The 20,389-nt window shown below is 38.4% G+C and overlaps 2 protein-coding genes across 9 annotated transcripts in view; one reads left to right on the forward strand and one right to left on the reverse strand.

Moving 5' to 3' along the window:
* usp32 (ubiquitin specific peptidase 32) overlaps positions 1 to 16,498 on the reverse strand; it is a 33,999-nt gene extending 17,501 nt beyond the window's left edge. For all 7 annotated transcript variants that reach the window (XM_008308674.3, XM_008308675.3, XM_008308673.3 and 4 more), the window contains exons 1-5: positions 16,361 to 16,498; positions 9,754 to 9,881; positions 6,251 to 6,356; positions 4,734 to 4,852; positions 4,017 to 4,176 (exon numbers count right to left, since the gene is read on the reverse strand). In XM_008308674.3, the coding sequence (XP_008306896.1) occupies positions 4,017 to 4,176; positions 4,734 to 4,852; positions 6,251 to 6,356; positions 9,754 to 9,881; positions 16,361 to 16,418 (571 nt within the window). In that variant the 5' untranslated portion in view covers positions 16,419 to 16,498. The remainder of the gene's footprint in view (positions 1 to 4,016; positions 4,177 to 4,733; positions 4,853 to 6,250; positions 6,357 to 9,753; positions 9,882 to 16,360) is intronic.
* On the forward strand, positions 16,339 to 19,830 carry LOC103377748 (uncharacterized). 2 transcript variants are annotated; one of them, XM_008308670.2, is made up of 8 exons: positions 16,339 to 16,475; positions 17,043 to 17,145; positions 17,230 to 17,468; positions 17,714 to 17,809; positions 17,973 to 18,085; positions 18,550 to 18,673; positions 19,080 to 19,252; positions 19,331 to 19,830. In XM_008308670.2, the coding sequence occupies exons 3-8, from the start codon at positions 17,429 to 17,431 to the stop codon at positions 19,391 to 19,393; spliced, it is 609 nt and encodes a 202-aa protein (XP_008306892.1). In that variant the 5' UTR covers positions 16,339 to 16,475; positions 17,043 to 17,145; positions 17,230 to 17,428; the 3' UTR covers positions 19,394 to 19,830. The 2 variants fall into 2 exon arrangements, with proteins under 2 accessions (XP_008306892.1, XP_024911069.1); XM_025055301.1 differs by having other exon boundaries at positions 17,230 to 17,409.
* The last annotated feature ends 559 nt before the right edge of the window (positions 19,831 to 20,389 follow it).

Consider the following 20,389-nt stretch of genomic DNA (forward strand, 5'->3'; position numbering starts at 1 on the left):
CAATATTCAGAAATAAATAAGACAGGTGACTCAACAAGAAATAGATGAAAAGTGTTTCTTCAAGAGGACTCTCTGGAAATGATAGAGTTGGTAATATACCCCAAGAAATGCAGGTGGGGCTGAATGTGACGAATTAATTCAAGGATCACAGACAAACGAGATGGTCTATAAATCTGCAGTAACACAGAAGTAATATATGATGCATATAAGAGAGAACAGTGTTATGAAGTGTTATGGTACACATGATGAATAATGGATCAGGTACTAAAAGCAAGGCAGAACGAAACAGTGGAGAATAGAAAAAAAAAAACCCCACATAAGCACGGAAGCAGTTTTGACTGGTGTGTGTGTGTTTATCAAAATTTGTCCAAGATACCGATACTTTAGACTAGAATTCTATTGTTGCAGATGATAGTTGATGATATTTAAATGTCAGGGCAATTAAAGGTGGGAGAAGATGAGAAGAGGAAAAACATTCACTTCTGTTTTGGTAAAAGTATTGATTAGGTTAATAAATAATGCAACATTATAAATATCAGGTTTCGAGAGTGTAGTGATTTTTTTTTATTTGTACAACAAATAATTTTAAAAAACAACAAAAATACTGTTATCCCGTACTGACATGACAACATTATTCATGGTGCCTAACAGGGTAAAGACCTGGCTTATACATCTAATTTGTGCTTGTTTTCATGTTTTGTCAGTGAGTCTTTACAGTCACTCGATGTAACACTGGGTGAGGCACATAGTAAATAACGACAAGTGCATTGTGCCATAACTGAGTTAAAGGCTGTAATATACACAGTTTACAATAATGTTTTATTCAGCTAGGACATTTTTAAGCCAATGCCATAGTTCAATTTTTTTTTATATCTGGCAACACTCACCATCAGTACTCAAATGATTGATCAGAAGTAGACATGATTACGATGTAACAACAGGAAACATATGTTTTGATCTGGTTATGTTTCCAGAGTGGAATATCTGACTGAGTTTGTATTCCAGTGACAGAGATCAGACAATTATAATAAATGAAAATCTGCCAGTGTCAGTGAGGAGCCCCCCCTCCTTTCCAACATGCTAATCCAAAGCTTAAGGTAAATAGGATTGTGCAGCGGACCAGCTAGCCTCAGGAATGGAATATATTTGACAGATGCTAACAGGCACAGTTGAGGGGCAGACCATTCCTGCAAGATATCTGTCATACAGTTGTCAACCAATCTACTAAAAACTTGAATCAAGTAAGAGAATATTTTCTGTGCATCAAAGTCACAAGTAATTAAACTGTTCTGAGGAGCATTCAATCACACAACTTTTCTAATGAATCCAAGCCTTCACACCACAGGTGAACGAATCACACAACTTTTCTAATCCAAGCCTTCACACCACAGGTGAACATCAAGCCGGTTGAACTTTGTCAGACTTGGAACCTGATCCATTACTTCCTTTTAAGCCACTGGTCAACGATGCTTCCTGGCTGACATGTTACAGCTTAAACAATCTAATGGTGCACTACATAGGAAATCAATCACTGACAGCATTCAGTGGACTATACGTTTCTTTTAGACACTGATAAATTATTGAGCATTACGAAAGCTATAGCACGCACTTGAGACTGCCATTCATGTTAGAATGTTCAGAAGGACATAGCTAATGCAAAAGCAACAGCAACAAAACATAAAATAAAATCAGGAAACAGGAAAGTCAGTAGTAAAACCAACAACTGGTCAGAATGATGTTAAATCCTTAAAACAAATCATTCACATTCTCAGCATGTGTCAAACTCAAGAACCAGGGGCAAGATTCAGGCCTATGAGACCCAGCAGTAAGAACAGATGTTTTTTTGACTGCCTCTGTCTGAGTTTGAGAATGCATAAAATAAAGTGGGTTAAATTAATTTACACCTATGATTTTGTATGTCCTTTGTTTCGTAAAATACATGTTATATGTTGTATTTAAGCAACACATTCAGTTTACAGTATATATACTTTCTTAGCTCTAATAAAAAAAAAATCTACATTTTGTTAGTCAAGTGTGGAAGAAACATGTTTGTTTCTGCTTCAAATCCAACAAGTAGTGCTTTACATGTTTTCTAAAATAAAGCACCAAATTTATAAATTCATTTTCATAACCAGCTAATTACACTAGTTGTTTTCTGCACTTATAAACTGACACCACTACTGTTGTCTCAAACTTTGACAATGAGCACCAGACACGAGGTAATAGCCAATAGCTGTCAACACACTGCTCTGTCCATTTGCTGCTAATGTGTCTATACAGAGCAGCACTGTTGACCTAATACCCACCTAAAGGTGCGACTCTCTCCGAGTGGCAGCAGAGATACCATACCATTATCCAGGGAACATCCTTACAGAGGTGTCGCCACAGCCATTGTGTGTCACAACTACATCATCATTGTCCAAACAACGTTCTCAAACACAGACACTATGACAGGTTTTAGTCTCAGTCAGAAGATTCACAGTGACAGGCCCTGCCATGACTCAGTTTTAACGTCCGTCTTAACAGCAGGAGTCATGGACCAAGAGTGTGTCAGTCACTCTCTCACCGACACAGTGTTAAGAGGATAATCTGGGGGAGTCCGATTAAAGTAGAGCTTCCATTTTCTCTGAACAACACAGGCTTCCTTTAGTTCACTGTCCTGAGTAGCAAAGAGCTACTATTATAAAAAATAATCTTTTTTTTATTAAAAATGTCAAAGTCATTGCACCAGACAAGAAAGGAAAAATCATACACAACCAAAGCATAGCTGAGAACCAACCTGGATTCCCTTTAATCAAATATTTGATTGCACACTACACCTTTAGTATTGTGACTCAGTCTGGGGGCCACAACCCTACCCCCAGGCCCTACTCCAAATTACACAGACTGCATCAGACTCCCTTCAGATTTGGACAAAAAGCATATTATCTATCGCCTTCTAACAAGATGACACAGTACGCAGACACTTTGTCAGCCGTAGCAACTATGCAACATTAACGAGTTCCATAAAAGGACAGAGACATTAGAGGAAGTTCACTTTAAGTGGTGCAGCACAGTCAAACGACTGCACCGTGGCTCCATAGGTGCCATGCATTCACCTCATTATCCCTCCTCCACTCCCCTGTAGAATAATTCTATTGTCATTTTCCACAGTGTTTGCAGCACAAACGATTGTTGTTGGGTGGGAGAGTGCTGCTAAAGCTTACCTTCTGTATACTTTATATATGCAGTATTTTAAGCAAGCACATCTAATAAGAAGTAAACTATACACTGAAATATATTTCCTCTCAGCTTTAAAGGAAAGGAAAGTGAACTACTTGTCATTGTGACACAGCACACCACACACAACGAAATGTGAACTCTGCTTTTATCCCATCACCAACGTGAACAGTGGGCAGCCACCAAGTCATTAGCATTTCTTGAAAGATTAATTGCAAAGGTTAAACTAAATGATTAACCTTTGCAATTGATGATTTCAATTTATCTTGAGTTCAACTGAATAAATCATAAAAGTGTGAGGTGTATAAATAAACAGTCTTTTCACAGACTGTATTGTATTACCATTCACCACGTCCACTGTTTATGCAGCGGTTGCTTGGTTGGCACACTTCATGAGCCAAGGATGACCATGACACGAGACCTACTCGACGGCTGCTAAATCAGCATTCGCCACATGATATAAATCACAGAGCAAATAGTAAAGCAGTAATTGCAGTTGCTTTATTAAGAACTCAAACTAAAAGCTTTCAAAATAAATGGAAGTCAACAGATGGCATCTCTTATATAAGGAGCTCTTTCAAAGGCAGCTCCCATAACAAAGTTCCCTCAGGATTATCACAGTGAGCCATTAATCAGTCGTTAATCAATTCATCCAACCACACATGTATGCAAAGTTATCTAATGTATATTGATTTAAATTATTTTCTGTTTTATTTATAAAATTAAACATAAGTTGGAGTTCCCATAAAAAAGAGGTGAAGCATACAAACAAGTTAATTTAATGTTATTGGACTCACAGTGTGTGACACCAGCCAGGGTCTGGTAGAAAGTGGGCGTGTCACTGTCATCAGTGAGTGTGACACACACTCCTCCAGACAGCAGCCATCTGGACAGAGTGAAGGCCTCCTTGTTCTGCAGCAGCCAGATCCTGAAGCGCTCATAGTTCACCTTGTCGCCCTGGAATAACACACACAAAAATAATTAAAGTTGACTCAGCTCTAAATAAATATCTGTCAATAAATAGCCATTCATTCATTTGGTAATTTAAAAAAAACAAAACAATAACACTACTTCTTGACATCATAATTTTCTGGTGAATTATTACATGTGGTTACTTTCTGTCCTTAAAAGATAATCAAAGAAACTGTTTTAGTAAGCATTACAAACAGCTAACATTTAGCTTTACTGTATATAGTGTAAAATCTTGGCACCATGTAATGACTATTATACATCTTCTCTGTTGATTTAAGTTTGACGCAGTATGACTCATAACCCGTCCTTTCCTGTCAGACACCGTATATCTGTTTCTAACGAGCCAAGAAGAGGAGTTAAAGTCTGAAATGAACCAGGATGAAGCTGTAAATGCTTTCATTTGTCAGGTGTTTTGGCTACTGACCCAAGTAGTGGTGCACTATTGTTTTGTTGCACATTATGTTTTCCATAGTGTGCAACCAAAATAACTAATGCCCACACTGTATATGTTGGAAAAACACAAAACTGCAATATTTGCTGACCTCAGTGAAGCATTTCTTTAAGGAGTTTGGAACTTCTCCATCCAGGACCTGGAGGACCGCCTCAATATCCTCTCTGGCAGCATAACCACCAAGATCACTGGCAAACAGGCTAAAGAGGTCTGTGAAAGCACACACACACACACACACATACAGAGCCCAACACAATGTCAGGGGAGGCCAGATTGGCCTTTTTTTGCATAGCAGTAAAAATAACAATGATTAAAACACCAGGATCTGGATGACGCCGTTGGCTTTTATTGTCTACAGCGTGACAACACTGACGCAAATCAATAATTTGACTACAAAGGTTGGAGGATATCAGAAAAATAGGGAAACAAAAGGGAGCATGTGTGTGGATTCAAACTGTAGGGACAGCTGAAAAAAAAACAATAAGATGAGGGAAGTTCGGACAGGGTGTTGTCGTTGTATCTGGGAAGTAAAATGAGCATAGATCAGTACAACTATCTATCTATCTATCTATATCTATCTATCTATCTAATGCAGCACGTCTTGTAACTAAATGCAGTAGAGATCCTTGTTTTTATGTGCTGCAGCTGTGATTCATGCTTTTATTGACACCAATGGGCAGAGGCTCATGGGTAATGTTTAAAGCCATCCGCCAACACAAACTGGCACAAAAACAATTTCTCTGAAACAAAATGTAATTATTTGTAGCCTCAGGGAGAATTGGATCCAAGGGGATTCACCAGGAAGTAAAGTAGAGAGGAAATTTAGTGAGGTTGTTTCGGTCTGCCACCACCAGCAGAATTCTTAATATTTTCATCCAAAGAAAGAATACTTTAACAATAGTGACAGGATGAGTAAAGGCAGTAATTTATCATTAACCAACACCACACCTTAAGTTAAGGAAATAAAAGTACATTTTGTGTCTTTTCCCCTTCTTCCTTTAGTTCTAGAGTGACACTAACAGAAACCCTTTTCTATGTAAATACTTGAATTAACTTTAAATACATTTTAAATGAAATTCTTATGATTGGTTGAAAAATGTAATCTTCATTAGGCAGCACTTAGGTTGTTTTACAAGCATTGCGATTTATTCACCCACTACTGGTAAAATCACTGCACCAAACCTCTGCTGGTGCTTTGTTCATCTCTAGACTTTATGACACATAATTCCTTTTTTATTGCGCAGATATGCACTTATATCCTAGTCACATGTTTTTTTTTTTATATCATAAATCCGTCTGATCACATGACACATGAAAGAACAGATATCAAATGTCAGTAGCTTATATCAGACTTTAAACACATTCAGTTCAACTGTCTTATTTCTTTATCTACAAAACATGGGTTAATCTTAACATAGCAGATATTGGAATATACACTGTTTTTATAAAAGCTTTAAAAAAATGTACACGTACAAAACAACCAAAATAAGTTGTTACACATTGTTTTCCAAAGCCATGATTGAAAAATACACACAAACACAAACAAATACAAACAAACAAATAACTAAAGGATTTACAAACTGAAACAAACAGACAAAAACTACTTACATTTGGCCTTTTCCTCATCACGACCTCTGGTTAGAAGAACCAGACCGATGATCAGATTGTTAAAGTGCAGCCCTTTAGACGAGCCTCCGAATGAGGTATATATAACCTGCAATACACACAGAACACAATATTAATGTAATTATTTTTTAATTTGCATCTATTGAAAATAATAATGATAATACTGAAATAAAAAATGTCAATATCTAAAATATTTTTAATTCAGTGAATTGGTCATGGTTAGGTTCTAAATTCTTGACTATGAGGAATGACTCCCCTTGTCTAAGAGCGTTTTTTCACCCAACACTAATGTTCTGTGAAATTCACTATTTGTTTGCCCGAAGGCGACTTTTGTCTTGTCTCCAGAACATTTCAAAAATAAAAACAAACACACACAAGTAATGTTTGATGTACATGTCTACACAAACAAAGGATTTGAAATACATTAGAATTCATGTATACATTAGTCTGTAAGTACAATAAAGGACAGAGTTCATTCCGTAAGGTCAAAATTTTCATAAGTTCACTGTGGCCTGTAATCTTCACGCCTCCCTGAATCCAAACAGTAGATCTGAGTCAAAGTGAAACTCCACATTGGGTATGTAGGCAAAAAAAAAATGTAAAGTGACCTTTTAACTACGAAATGACGTAATAAAAACCAGTTAAAACCACACACTGAGCTGACACAACAGTTGTCAACTTTTAGAATAAAAATATTTACGTAAAATTGAGAGTTGAAACGTCATGGAAATAAGGTCAAAACATTTCAGGAAAAAGGTTGTGAATTTTAATTTTAACACCATGTGCTTTTCTCTTGTCTCCTCCTCCTCGTAGATTTCTGAGTTTATTCTTATATCATGATGACTTTGTTCTCATAAATTAACAACTTTTTATTGTAACTTTATGACTGTTTTCCTCTTAAAATTCTGACTTATTCTGACTTATTTGACTTCATGATCTTTTTTTTTTATTATTCTCAATGTGGCCCTAACATTCCATTGTGATACTGTACATACTTCAAGATTCCAAAATTGTATTGATTGTGTTTATGAAATTTTCTAGAAACTTAACACAGTCTTCAAATGATACATTTAATCGATTTCGTATTGATTGTGTTTATGAAATATTCTAGAAACTTAACACATTCTTCAAATGATACATTTAATCGATTTCAGGCCCTGTCGTGATACATGTCCTTCACCAAATGGAGGTATGAGGTACAAGTTAACATCAGCTACATTTTCTTCTCGTCCTGTGAGTACAGGCTCTTTTCTTTTTGCGCTGAGCAGCTGTTGTGTTTTGCCTCTTCTTTTTCCTCTGTGTCACTATCACACACACATATCTGAGAAGGATGTGATCTTTACCACGACTCTACAGTACAAGAGGACGACTCTGCAAATCAAACTTTTGCATGCCGTCTCTCAGCAGCTGTCCAGCTATAAGGTTCACCTCTCTGCATTAGTGGCTGATGTTATGACGCAGTTATGACAGTCTTTGCTTTATGAAAACATGGACACAGATGCACATGAAAAGCTATGTCATGATCATGTGACACCTATTCAAGCGTCCTCCGGTGAACTTTTGATGATTTCCATATTCTGGGAACAACCCCAACTGTATGTAAGAAGTGGTCAGAGCCCTGGGCAAATTCTTAGCAAAAAGTAAAACTTGACATTACTTGCCTCTGTGTGTTTTGCCTCTGGCAATGCAGTACCTTGATGCTCCAAATGACAGTAACAGTTTCAAAACTGACTTCAATTGTTAAAGTTGAAACTAATGATTTACATCAGGTTGGACAAGGAAACCTGAACTGTGTTGGTGGGCTGAACCAACAATGACACTGAAATGTTAATACATTGTAATTAGGTTTTTATCAAGTAAAGAATACTTTAATTCACCTCAGGAAACTATTATTATTAAAAACAATTCACTGGTTCAGTTCCTCTGTTTCATCACCTGCATTATTAAAAAGCAAGTCATTTTTAGAACATTGTCACGTTGTACACATAAATTCTAAAATCTCATTTGAAGACACCAATTCACCACAGCGTTACCTAATAATTACTCAGACTGTGACAACAGCAATTTAATTTCATTGTCTAATGAACTAAAGCCTTTTTGGAGTTTCAATTATAACCAAAGACAATAGCTTGGTGATTAGATTTGCTGCAGCTGTGAGAGCCATGTACAGCACCGCCCTTTAGTTAATTCTTACCTCCGCCTGGTGCAGCCCATTAATAACTTATATGGTCAGTAGTGGGGTTTTCCCCCATGACACATTAACTCAAAGCAGCCATTTCAGTCTCTCTTCAATATTTCCCCTTTGTATGTAGCAAAGTCCCAGGGAAGAACACGTCAGCTGTAAAACTTGAATTTCATATGTGTGAACAAACTGCTTAGTTATTTATCACCAGGTGGAAATATATGAGGGAAATGTGAGCCACCCACTGTACTGTATATGACTGTGGCTGTCACATTCAATCCAAATCCAATAAACTGTGCTCTGACTGTGTAACATGTAGTAAGAACTTGATAGGTCGCTACATGTAGTTTTAGATGAGCATCAGCACCTGCTATAATTAGGTATAGTTTCCTATAAAAAAAGTTAACTACTTGTCATTGTGACACATCACACCACTGCACACAACCAAATGTGCCCTCTGCTTTTAACCCATCACCAAAGGGAACAGTGGGCAGCTTTAAGCACCCGGGGAGCAGTGTGTGGGGACGGTGCCATGCTCAGAGCACCTCAGTGGTAACGTGGCAGCTGGTGGACTGAAGCCTTCCAGACCCAAGTATGCTTCCACTAAGCCACCACTGGCTCACAACATTGAGCTAAACCCTATCTGTGCATTTGCATTAACTAAGATAACTCAAGGTTTCAAATACAGAATTAAATGAATGGTGGATTTTGAATTCTGTACATTTCCTAGAAAGGGTTTGCCTTGTTTGCTATGAAGGTGAGTCAGACGTCCTAAGACTGATGTTATAATTTCAAAAGCCTTTTGCTTTTCATCATCTTGTATCTAACCAGGGTTTTCAAACACATTGAAAGCGCAAAATCAGATTTTAACTCACTTTGTTGTTTTCATAAATACATTTTTTTAATAAATAAGTGGTCTTAGAGCTTTTGGACTTGTTAGATCTAACTGGCACACCTAACTTGACATGGACTTAATGCATGGCCCTCATTTTCTCTTGTTTTAATTGCAATTGCAAATGTGTGGTTTTTTTGGTCATTAATGGGGTCATCATGGTAGCAGTTACCCTTTTGTGCTAGTGTGAGGCAGTCAGTGTTGACATTCTGGTGGGGGCCACAAAACATTACTCAATGTATAGGAAACTGTTATACTACACACATTTACATCACATACTTTAGCAGGTGTGCATGAGAGGACACATCACCTTTTACATAAGATTGGTTGAATCAACAGGACTTTTGCCTCAAAGCGCTGCCTTCAAGTTGACTGTACTGTAACTCTGTATGTGGCATCACATCAACTCACCTCTGCAACTTTTGGGGGAACTCCATCTCCTAGCACTTCCCGGTAGAAGCACTGCTGGGTCATGTAACAGGAGAGGCCACTTGTTCTCTTGAAGGCATCCTTCAGCCGTTTCAACTCCACATCAGTCACTGCACAGGTGAGACCATCAGAAGAGAAACTGTTAGAGCATCCTGACAAAAATTAATTCACTTTGATGGTGTTCTTGTACAAGTTGTCAATTTTAATCCCATGAAATGTTGTACTATTACAATTTGAAAACACCGGGATGAAAACTGGAACACAGCATTAAAATAATTCCACCCCAGTTCTTTAACCTAAAAAAGAAAATATTTCTCCTGCCTTTTTCAGACATACATTTGAGGCCGACTTTTGCTGATGTTTCCAGTGCATAAACAAATCTCTATGAGGAGTCGGATTATTGTAACCAAAAGGTTCCTGCTGCTCCCTCTAGATAGTTAGGGGCCGACAGCTTTGCTACTCTTTTTTAGGTCAACTTTTGTCTACAACAGTCGCAGTCTGTAAAAAGTTACACTGGCACATGGACACAGACTGATGGACACACTGTTTTTGTGTTCTGTGAGCACTTCACACCACTGCTAAATGCAGCTAAAGTAATTTTATCCAAAATGTCTTCCCAACTATAACTATACAGGAAACACCTACACATCCACTCAGAGACTTACAATACCCTGTGGTTAAAAATACGTAGTCAGACAAGTGGTCTGACTTTTTCAAAGTCATATCATATTACAATGACTTTCACTCTGGAATTCATCTGGCATCAAGTGTGTTGATTATCTAAGGTGCTACGACCGGTCATAAAAGCCCAGCTCATACATAATTCTGATGAAGACGGCCCACAAGCAGATTAACACAAGAGCAGCTAATGCTGATATAGCTGCTGACACAGCAATAGAGATGATTTAATGAGAATGAATTAGTTATTTGCAGCCAGAAAATATAAAATAACTCATTAAAAATAGAAAGAACCAAATTAAGAGCATACTTTTCAAGTAAGGCAGGGCCAGGCAGTTCTGAGGGGGATTGATGCTGCAGGAAAGTTGTTTTAAATTCCATTTGTGTTTATTTTCCTTAAAATGCTGAAGTGAAGCAACATAATTTTGATGCAGTATGTATGACATGTTCTCCGTGACTCCCAATGGTCCAGTTACTTAGAATCAATCCCATTTACCAAATCCATATCAGACACATTCGGTTCATGATTGCATGTGTGCTTAGATGATCGCTTTTTTGTTTAGTCGATCATTTCTTTTTAAACTCCATCACCAATCACAGCTACCTCATTTATTCTCACACTTGAAAAATGTCCACGTCTTACTGCAGATTAAAGTCACACGGCTGTAACGCTGAGGTCATTTACTAACAGAGCAGCAATGCTACATAAAGACTAACTTGTTGTGATAAGTTGGACCAACAGGCGAGGAAACAAAGCATACCATGTGATGAAGAACACACGGTGTATTGTACCACTGCGATGATCTTGGGTGGACACTGGGCTGCATGAATTGCACTGGTTATCATTGGATCCACAGTAAACAAAGGCTTTGATTTCTGCTGCCTCCACCCCCCCACCCCACCCCACACACACTCTCTCTCTTTCGCTCAGGCCACACACATGCACAAATCCTCTTTAGCTGTTTCTGTCTCTGACAATCGAAACACCCATGCAGTGGGTTGTTACGTCTACTTCAATAAACCAACTCAACTCTGTTGTGACTCAATATTTGCCATCATTTGAAGTACTGTAAGGCAAGCGGTGCCTGCCCGCTGCTTTGATCAGCAAAATGGGAAACTCCCGGCCAGAGACAGCCGAGGCTATTGCAGCGAAAGCAGCCTGCAAACACTCAATCCTCATGAGCTTTGGTGACCTTTAGTCATGATGAACCACAAACAAAAACACCTGCAGGTGGCACAGGCAAATGAAATCCTGCAGACAAGCAAAATCCTGCATACAAAGAAATCTGGTACTTAAAGTTCTAGGGAAACAGTTCTAAGCCATGTTGTATGATATTGGTTCTGTTGCTGTCTGTCCCATAATAAAGCTGTTCGTTAAAAACAAATTTTCTTTTAAATCTGCAAAACATCTAGGAACTAAAATTGACCCTTAGCATTTTTTAATCTGACAAAAGAATACCTGAAACACAAACATTTTTTCACTTTTCACAACTCAAAAACGTAAGAGATAATATAAATTCTCCAACTGGGTTCAACAAATCACCAGGTGAATTACCAATCCACAGATTATAGTTTGATGGTATTTTTGGGACCTGTGGCTCCTTTTGTTGAAACAGGGATTTGTAGAATCACCTCAGTGAACGTGTTACATCAAAGTGTTTATGAACAGGTGTAAAACAAAATATGGAAATAATGGTGGCTCAGCTCAGGTTTCAAGGTCAGGGATATGGTCAGACTGGCTGAACTTCATGTCTAGACCACATGGGTGAGATGCCTTGAGCAGCTGTCACTGGTTCGATATCCTGCTTGGATTGACTCTTATTGTATGACTGCCCTTGCTCTCTTACCTGTCTTTTTTTCTTCTTTCTGTATATACAAGTTAAATATATTTGGCCTCCAATGACAAGTCAATAAAAGCACAAGTAATTAATTAATTACTTAAAGAATACATAAATTTAAGCACATCATGCTAGACTATTTTTAATTGTGTGGGGACTATGAATTAAGACATTTATTAATGTTATCATCATTTTTAGAGAGAATTATGAGGTTTAAGGAAAACCATCGATCCAGTACAGCACACACGCAGCTGTGGGGGATACTATTATGTCCTCATCAAAAGAGGATTTTAAATGTGTGAAAAAAATTACAGTTAAAAGGGGAGCGTAATAATGACAAAAATTCATTTATCCGAGTTCCATCGATCCCATTTCATAACTGTAAATGGCTGTAATTTATTCATAACATTTTGCATGTTTTCTGTCTGAACGCACAACAAAGACGTCGCCAGCCTGTGTTGACAGTGAGCAATAAATGCAGTCTGTTTGTATTTGCTGCAGGAAGCAGGAGCATATCAATGCCAATGGGTAGAATGCTGTTGAAACCGTGGCACGTCAAAGTTGAGAAACTCATGTAGACTTTAAATGTTATATCGATTCAGCTAAGGAACCCGACGCAACCCCAACACTAACCTGTCAGTGTGTTCACACTGGGAGCCACTGTGGAACAGTTTACAAATGCAATACCACATAACGCAACAACAAGGTAAGAATACTGAGCAGCAGTCTGTCACCAAGGCCTGATGAGGTCAGACAGTGTCAACAATAATCACAAGCGATGCCTTCTAGGAAATGAAGGCCGGACAGATACATAAGGTCATGTGACTACAAGGCTGAACAGCATGGTGGTTTGATTACAGAACTAACTATTGGAAAATAAATAGAAAAAAGAGAACTGGACTGGAGCCAAGTATTTTACTTGGAACATTAAGAACAGACAGGGGAACAGAGAGAGGAAATAAAACACATTTTGCAAATACTATTTCCAGCTGAAATGTTACTGCTGTTGTGAAAAACTGATTTGGGTTTTTTTCAGGGGAAGATATGAAAAAGACCATTACAAGTATTATCAACAATAGGCACAATAGCCAGCATGTGTAATGTAAGGTCTGCAGCTGTAGCCACGATGAATAGAAGTTTCATATATATATACTGTAATTTTATAGACATGCTCCCAGCCAGAACAGTTCATCCTGAGGTCATGGATTTTTTCAGCAAGACTGGCTGAGACCTGAAAGTAGAACAGATATACTGACGCTTGAGGCACATCAAAATAATTTGGAAGAAGTGATAGACACTCCATAGGCTCTTTTATACAACAAGAAATACAGTATATTGTTATTGCAATAACTAGCATTAATATCCTACAGCACTGTATCTTTTTTATTAATAATTAACATGCAAATATTAAATACTGTCAAAAAGTAGCAAAAAAAAAAAACAGAATCATGAGAAAATGTTGAAAAGTTCTCAGCAGCACATGAACACCAATAATTACTTTTCCAGAATTCCCACTGGGGTGATTCACACTTCTGACAAGGTCAGACAGGAGCTGAGATTGGGCTTTATCAGGTGTTACACGTCGCAGTGATATACAGTCACTGCAGTGTCTGCAAGACTTTATCACCCGCAGTGTTGAATGCCTTCTAGAGCTGGAGATTACTTTCAACTTTAGCATCGACCATACTCAACATGACAGCCACACAATCCTTCTGGATAATTTCACAACAACAACAGGATTATTTTCAACTTGTACACAACTAATGCTGTTCTCCAGTAAAGAAGTCCTGAATCATTATGAATCACATAAACTCTGGACTTTACTCTAAACAACTGAAAAAGGTTTAGATCTGTAAGCAGTTCCTTTTTCTACATTTCTGTGCAGCAAAAACAATGAGTTATTTTTTGTTTTGTGAAAATATTTTTGTACTAGTTAAAATTTATGTAAAGTCAGAACACTACAAACCGAGACTACATGCTAATGAAAAAATTCACCAAAGCAAGAGCAAGCTGCCACAATAACTGACCTGTATTCTCTACAAAGTGAATTAGGATTGCTTCCACGTGACTGCAACAAACTATTGGTGACGATCAATAAATCCCAGTGAGTGCAAAAAAAATATTATCTTTACTCTGGTATGACTACATCAATGGGGAGGGGCTGTGGTGGGGTGTTAACAGTTTGAATAACGATCAAGATTAATTTTAATTAGTAAGTTGTTTGAAAAAAAGCTACAAATCAGATTTGTGCTGAATGCATTTATAATGGAAGAAGTTAAGCGTAACATTAACTTCCATTAACTTAAATGTCATGATAGAAGTTGAAGAGGGCTATAAACTAAGTACTCTGTCAAATTATTAATTAACTGACCACTCTTTGTTCAAGAACAGACTCAAAACAGTTTCACTCACAAGCCTGAGATATATCTAAATTAATGTAGGCAGCATCTATGCTAACTCTGTCACTGTGCTTTGTTCTGCTGCTCTGGTACATAAAATACCATACTGCAAACCGCCAGCAATGGTAATAGAACGAAATTTGTATATAGATTAAGTATTTATTGTATCACAAAATGCAAAACTTCTGTGAATGATGGGCTCTGTGCAAAAGACCTTACATGTCTAATTAAAACTTAATTTCACTGCAGTCAGAATACCAATGAGCCCAAAGTAAACATGAACCCATAATCATTAAGCTCAATGCAGGGAACTTGACATGTTCACTTCCTTATACTAATCATACAGTGTCATAGATAAATGTGTAACAACCTTTCATAACTGGCAATCCACACTCAAGGTCAGATTCTGCCTACCCAGGGAGTAAAGTGCAAGTGGTGACACATTAGGTACAAGAGCTATTCACCCAATAGCAAATTGATAAATGTGCACTTTTCACTCTGTATACATTTAATGCACACTCACTGTGTTTGTGCACCAAGTAAAGTAGAGCTTTAACGGGGATTTGTACTGTGCTTCTTCCTGAGTCATGTCCTTATGGGAGCTGATGTGACAGCAAAATATTGTTGTAGCTGCACCTGTATAACTGTGTGTGTGTGTGTGTCCAGGCCTCAAGACTCTGCTTAGGGCCAAACAAGTCCACGAGCAGCAGCGGCTGCGTCAGCTACAGTGTCAACGGCTGAATGTAGCAGCAGCAATGCAAAGCAACATCTATTTGTTTTTCCTCTAAAACCTATCTAATCTAAAGCTTACAGAGTATGGTATACATTTGCATAACCAACATAGAACGAGGATATGGTCGAGACACCAAACATCAGTATTTGCCTAAACCACGGAAAATACAACAAGTAGTCTGGAGGCATAAACCCCTGGCAACTGAGCAGTAGTGACTGAGGCAGCTAACAGGCAGAGCTAACGGCGACTCACAATGTAACGTTAACTAAGCTTGGATGATTTAAAACCTAAACAACCCAGAGAGGTGTTCGCCAAACTAAAGTTTCGACATTTTCAAAGCTCATTTATCAACTGTCTTGATAAAATATCGTACAGTCAGTTTTTATTTGCATCATACGAAGGCTCTAGCAGGTGTGCAGTCAGTCAGACCAAACACCGGCCAAAAATATGTCAATTTAACTTGTCATTGGTAATCAAAAACAAAACGGATACATACAATGTTAGTTAGAACAATATCGTAATTTCTATAAAGACATTTTCGCTACTGCATATTGGTGGCCAAATAATACTACTTTCTTGATTATATTTCGTTGTAATTACGAGGAAATGCTTCGAGATGCTCTATAGTGTTTGGCAGTTTGATGCAAAGACGACAGCTAAAAATACTGAATTTACTTGTGATAACCTTCATTTGTGGATGTATTTGAAACATTTCTCCCAGCCGAAGTACACATTAGTCACACGTGATGATATGAAAGCAACGAGTCTGGATTTTAACAGGGCTACTTTGTACAGTGGCGAAATACCCTTAAATCGCTAGATGGTAAAGCGTGGTTCGGGACGTACGGGGAGCCGCTCATCAACAGCAGACTGGCCTGGTTGCAGACAGACCGCTAAGCTAACTCGGCTCAGTTGGATTTAGTCACTCGTTTCGGGCTTACCTCTCTTGACGGCCTCGTCATACGACAGGAATCCTATCCTCGACTCTTTGGCCCCCATGCTCCCCTCATTTCACTACAGTGTGAGGAGTTAAATGCTAGCAGCTGACTTGGCCTGGTACGTGAGTCGCCTTATCCATTTGTTGTGAAATAGGTTTCCTGGTGCTGCGCTTATGTGTATGTGTGTGTGGTGAACGGGTGAATGTTTTCAGTAACGCCTCTATTCTGTCACATGATCGAACGCTACAGGTCAGTTGATCAGTTCCTTCACGTGCCTTCTAAAACAACAATGGAGAACACCACACGAATCCTCAACCTTTCCTTTTTTTTTTTTTAATTTACTATTAAAACAATTTGGTCTTAATGCGCAATCGCTAAGCCCATGTCGTGTGTGTCTGTGAGGAGTGTAAACTAAATAAGTTAGTGTCGCCATCTTGTGGTCAGTCTGAAAACAACTTTGTAAAACACAATACATCTGTTTCCCCGTTTCCAATTTTAAGGATTATGCTGCAGGAATTCATTTTGATAAAGAGTATTGATTTTAGTTTAGAATAATTGTATTTTAACTCTTTAATTCGAATTTAAAATGTCTGACCTATATAAACACATGTTTCACAAGAAAGTGTATATTTGCCTCCCTTTAAAACTTTTAGTTTAATGATTGACTCTGCTATCTACTGTATAGAAATATAAACACACAGAACGCCTTGTCCATGGTGGTGTGAACAATCTTTAGCTACAAGGTTGACAGTGCTATCTTACTGTACGGGGACGCCTACTCTGCAGTGGTAAGAACCACTGTCCATTTTAAGACTGACAATGCCATCTACTGTATAAATAACGTACTACAAAGACACTGTTCGCCTTTTTAGGGTGATGTGACGACGATGGGAAGCGCCGCATGTCACGTCACATCGGTTGTTGCCGAGGCCGTTCATCGATATCACATGAGCGCTTGATGGACTCTAATGGATTAAGGTGTTTATTTTACAGAAGACACATAGGTTGCATCAGTTTTTGTGTTTTGTTTTCTCCCTGGAATGAAACCGCAGGTGACGGAAGTGAACGGACATGGGACTTGACGTTTTGTTGTACTGGCCAAATATTATTGGTGCGAAAAAAACTGCTGTTTTAAATTTAAAACGTGTTTGTTGTTCATAATATTTTAATACAATTTAAAGAAAAGCAAACAATATTAAGTTTGAGGTTTAACTTTATTGATCCAGCACTGGTAAAATTATTGAGAGTATGTATTATTGTTACTATTGTTGTTAACTTTTTACCACATAAAATACTAGTGTAAATGAACGTCTCGGGTGACCTCATTAAATGCTTATATGTTTTTTTCTCTTTCAGGATACATTAGGTTTCTACTAGTGTTTGCAGCATGGGGAACATATGATACACCAGCACTATTTGTCCTTATCTACTTAGTCTTCATTGTACTTGATGGTAAGTTCACTGGTTTCCAATGTGTGGGTTGTGGCCAGAAGCGGTACTCCATCACGTCATGTAAATGTAAAGGTTACAACTGTGTGTTGTTGATGTTGCTGAGAGCAGGAACTGTTATGGTGTTAGTTCCACTTTGTCACAATGATGTCCACTCTCTCTGCAGGAGTGGACGGGTGGTTGGCGAGGCGGCTGGGCCAGACCTCCAAATTTGGGGCCTGGTTGGACGTAGTGGTGGACAACCTGGGCAGAGGAATGCTGTGGGGGCAGCTCTTCAAGGTTGGGTGGCTGCACATCATTCAGCATGTAACCAAAATCAGAAAGGCTTTATATAAAGTGGGGAGATTGGATTTTGTTACAGTTACAGTCAGTTAGCCAGCAGGATAAGACGTGAGTAACACACTTGTCAAGGATAACACACAACTTGAACACGACTGTGAGGCAGGGTTGTCACAAGTTAGCTTTCCTGATTTTATTTTATTTATTTATTTTTTTTGGTGGGGTAACTTGAGGTTCAAAAACTCTTCCTTTCCCCCATCCCAAAACAGAAATAATTTTTAAATGAATACTTCTAATGACACGATGATAAGCACAAAATACCAATAAAAACATACTTTTTAAATTTTTTTTTACCATAATGTGTTGGTGGAACTGATTTAATTTAATAGTTAATAGTTATTTATGTTTACATTTACATTCAGTGTTTGTAAATCATGCTCAGATTCCTGTGTGTTGTGTTACAGTGGGGTTGGCTGGTGTCTGCAGTGGAATGGTGTGTGTTTGTGTGTAACCACAGTTCCAGAGGTGACCACTGGAAAAGCAGCTTTACCAGCAGCCCTCCACTCATACAGGCCATCATGGCAAATGGTAAGAGTTTAAACACTCGATCAGTTTAACTTCCTGCTGCACACACATTCACCTAATCATGTTCCTCATGCTCCTTATTCACACTTGGCTTTTAAAGAAAGCACCTTTATGTTGCTTTTAGATTCACTCCTGTGATGAGACCAGGATGGACAAATCCACTTTATCAAGTCTAAAGACTGTGAAATGTTGTATCACAGCTGCACAGAATCAGTGACTAACAAAATTTTAGTGAAAAGTTCACTTCATGTTCCAAAGAGCCTTGAAGTTATATGAAGTTCAGTAGACGTTTAAAGTGATAGCTATCAATTGAAAGGGGGTAGGAGGGTTGCAGAAAATTTTGTGGAACCACTGATGTAGTAGCCCAAGTTGGATGACAAATATTCTAAATTTTTCTTTATGTGCTTAGGCTTTCGATCAGCCCTGGGCCTGTGGGTGGTGAGTGGGCTGCACTGCCTCCCTCTGTGGCTGTATCTCTCCCACAGGGGTTTACTTTCTCACTGGTTGTATCTGCCTGTCTGGATCCAGGCCGTGGGGATTGTGCTGCTGGTCGCAGGGCGACTCCTGGCCTTGTTGGTGGAGGTAGGAACCCTGGCCTCCTACATCTTCTCCTGTACCTGTGAAGATCCTTCACTTTAACAGGTTTCCTCTTCTTTACAGATGTGGTGTATATGGATACATGTGAAACATCTATGCAGTGAAGAATCAGAAAAGAAGAAGTGAACATCTGCAGATGAAAAACTCAAAACTTTCACTTTTAAGTTAATCAATATTATGCAGGAATTACTTTATAAATCACCGCCTTTCAAGACTAATAGTAATAAACAGGCTCCTGGATAAAATGGTTTCAACTCAGAGGCAGCTTGAATAAATACAGTACAGACTGTGAGTGGCATTCAGTTTTTACCCATATTACAAGTTTATTCTTTGCTGTTTACTTATAATGAACATTTGTCTGGCTAAGTTTCCTTGATTTCTCAAATGTGAAAAGATTGAATGCATTAAAATAAGTGACAAAATCCTGTTTGTGTTTAAGGATACAATAGAAGTTTTAATGTTTTTTTTTCTTGCAGCTAACAGTGAAGCAGTAACAAGACAACAGTGAAACATTCCCTCATCACATTTGGTGTCACTCACCTCTTCAGAACTCTTAAAAAAAATCACAGCTTCATTGAACATTTTTAAAAACTTAACTGAGTTGACCTTCGTCTCCTTCCTGCCCTCGTACAATTTTATTTCCTTTCAAATGATCAGACGAGTGTGTGCCTACATTCCACCAGTCAGCTACCGTATGATGGCGAGGTAAAGGAAAGACCCCCTTAAAACATTCAAACATTAGTAGTTTTTAACCAGTTAGCTGTCAGTAAAACAAGCGTGTGGGAAATCAGTGGAAACTGAGTATACGGCAGACAGATATTAACCAAGAAATCTGTAGCCATTGAGCTGGAAACAAACTGTGATTAAAGAACAGAAAGTAATACAGGTGTGGGAGATTCGATGTTTAAGCCATAGCTTCAACAAAATCAACAGCGTGCTCTGTTCATGAGGATTAATGTCATGCTTTTAATCTTGACTTTTTCCTCCATCACTGACGATAAGGGTGCTGCCGGAACAGGGGTTTTGCTGCTTTGTGAAGACACAGCACCAGGAGTGGAACTGAGCAGAGGCTCAGGTAGCCACTATAAACACTTGACTTCTATTAGCACCATCAAGAGAAGC

The sequence above is a fragment of the Cynoglossus semilaevis genome, chromosome 4, assembly GCF_000523025.1.
Source record: "Cynoglossus semilaevis isolate Cse_v1.0 chromosome 4, Cse_v1.0, whole genome shotgun sequence".
Lineage (NCBI taxonomy): Eukaryota > Metazoa > Chordata > Actinopteri > Pleuronectiformes > Cynoglossidae > Cynoglossus > Cynoglossus semilaevis.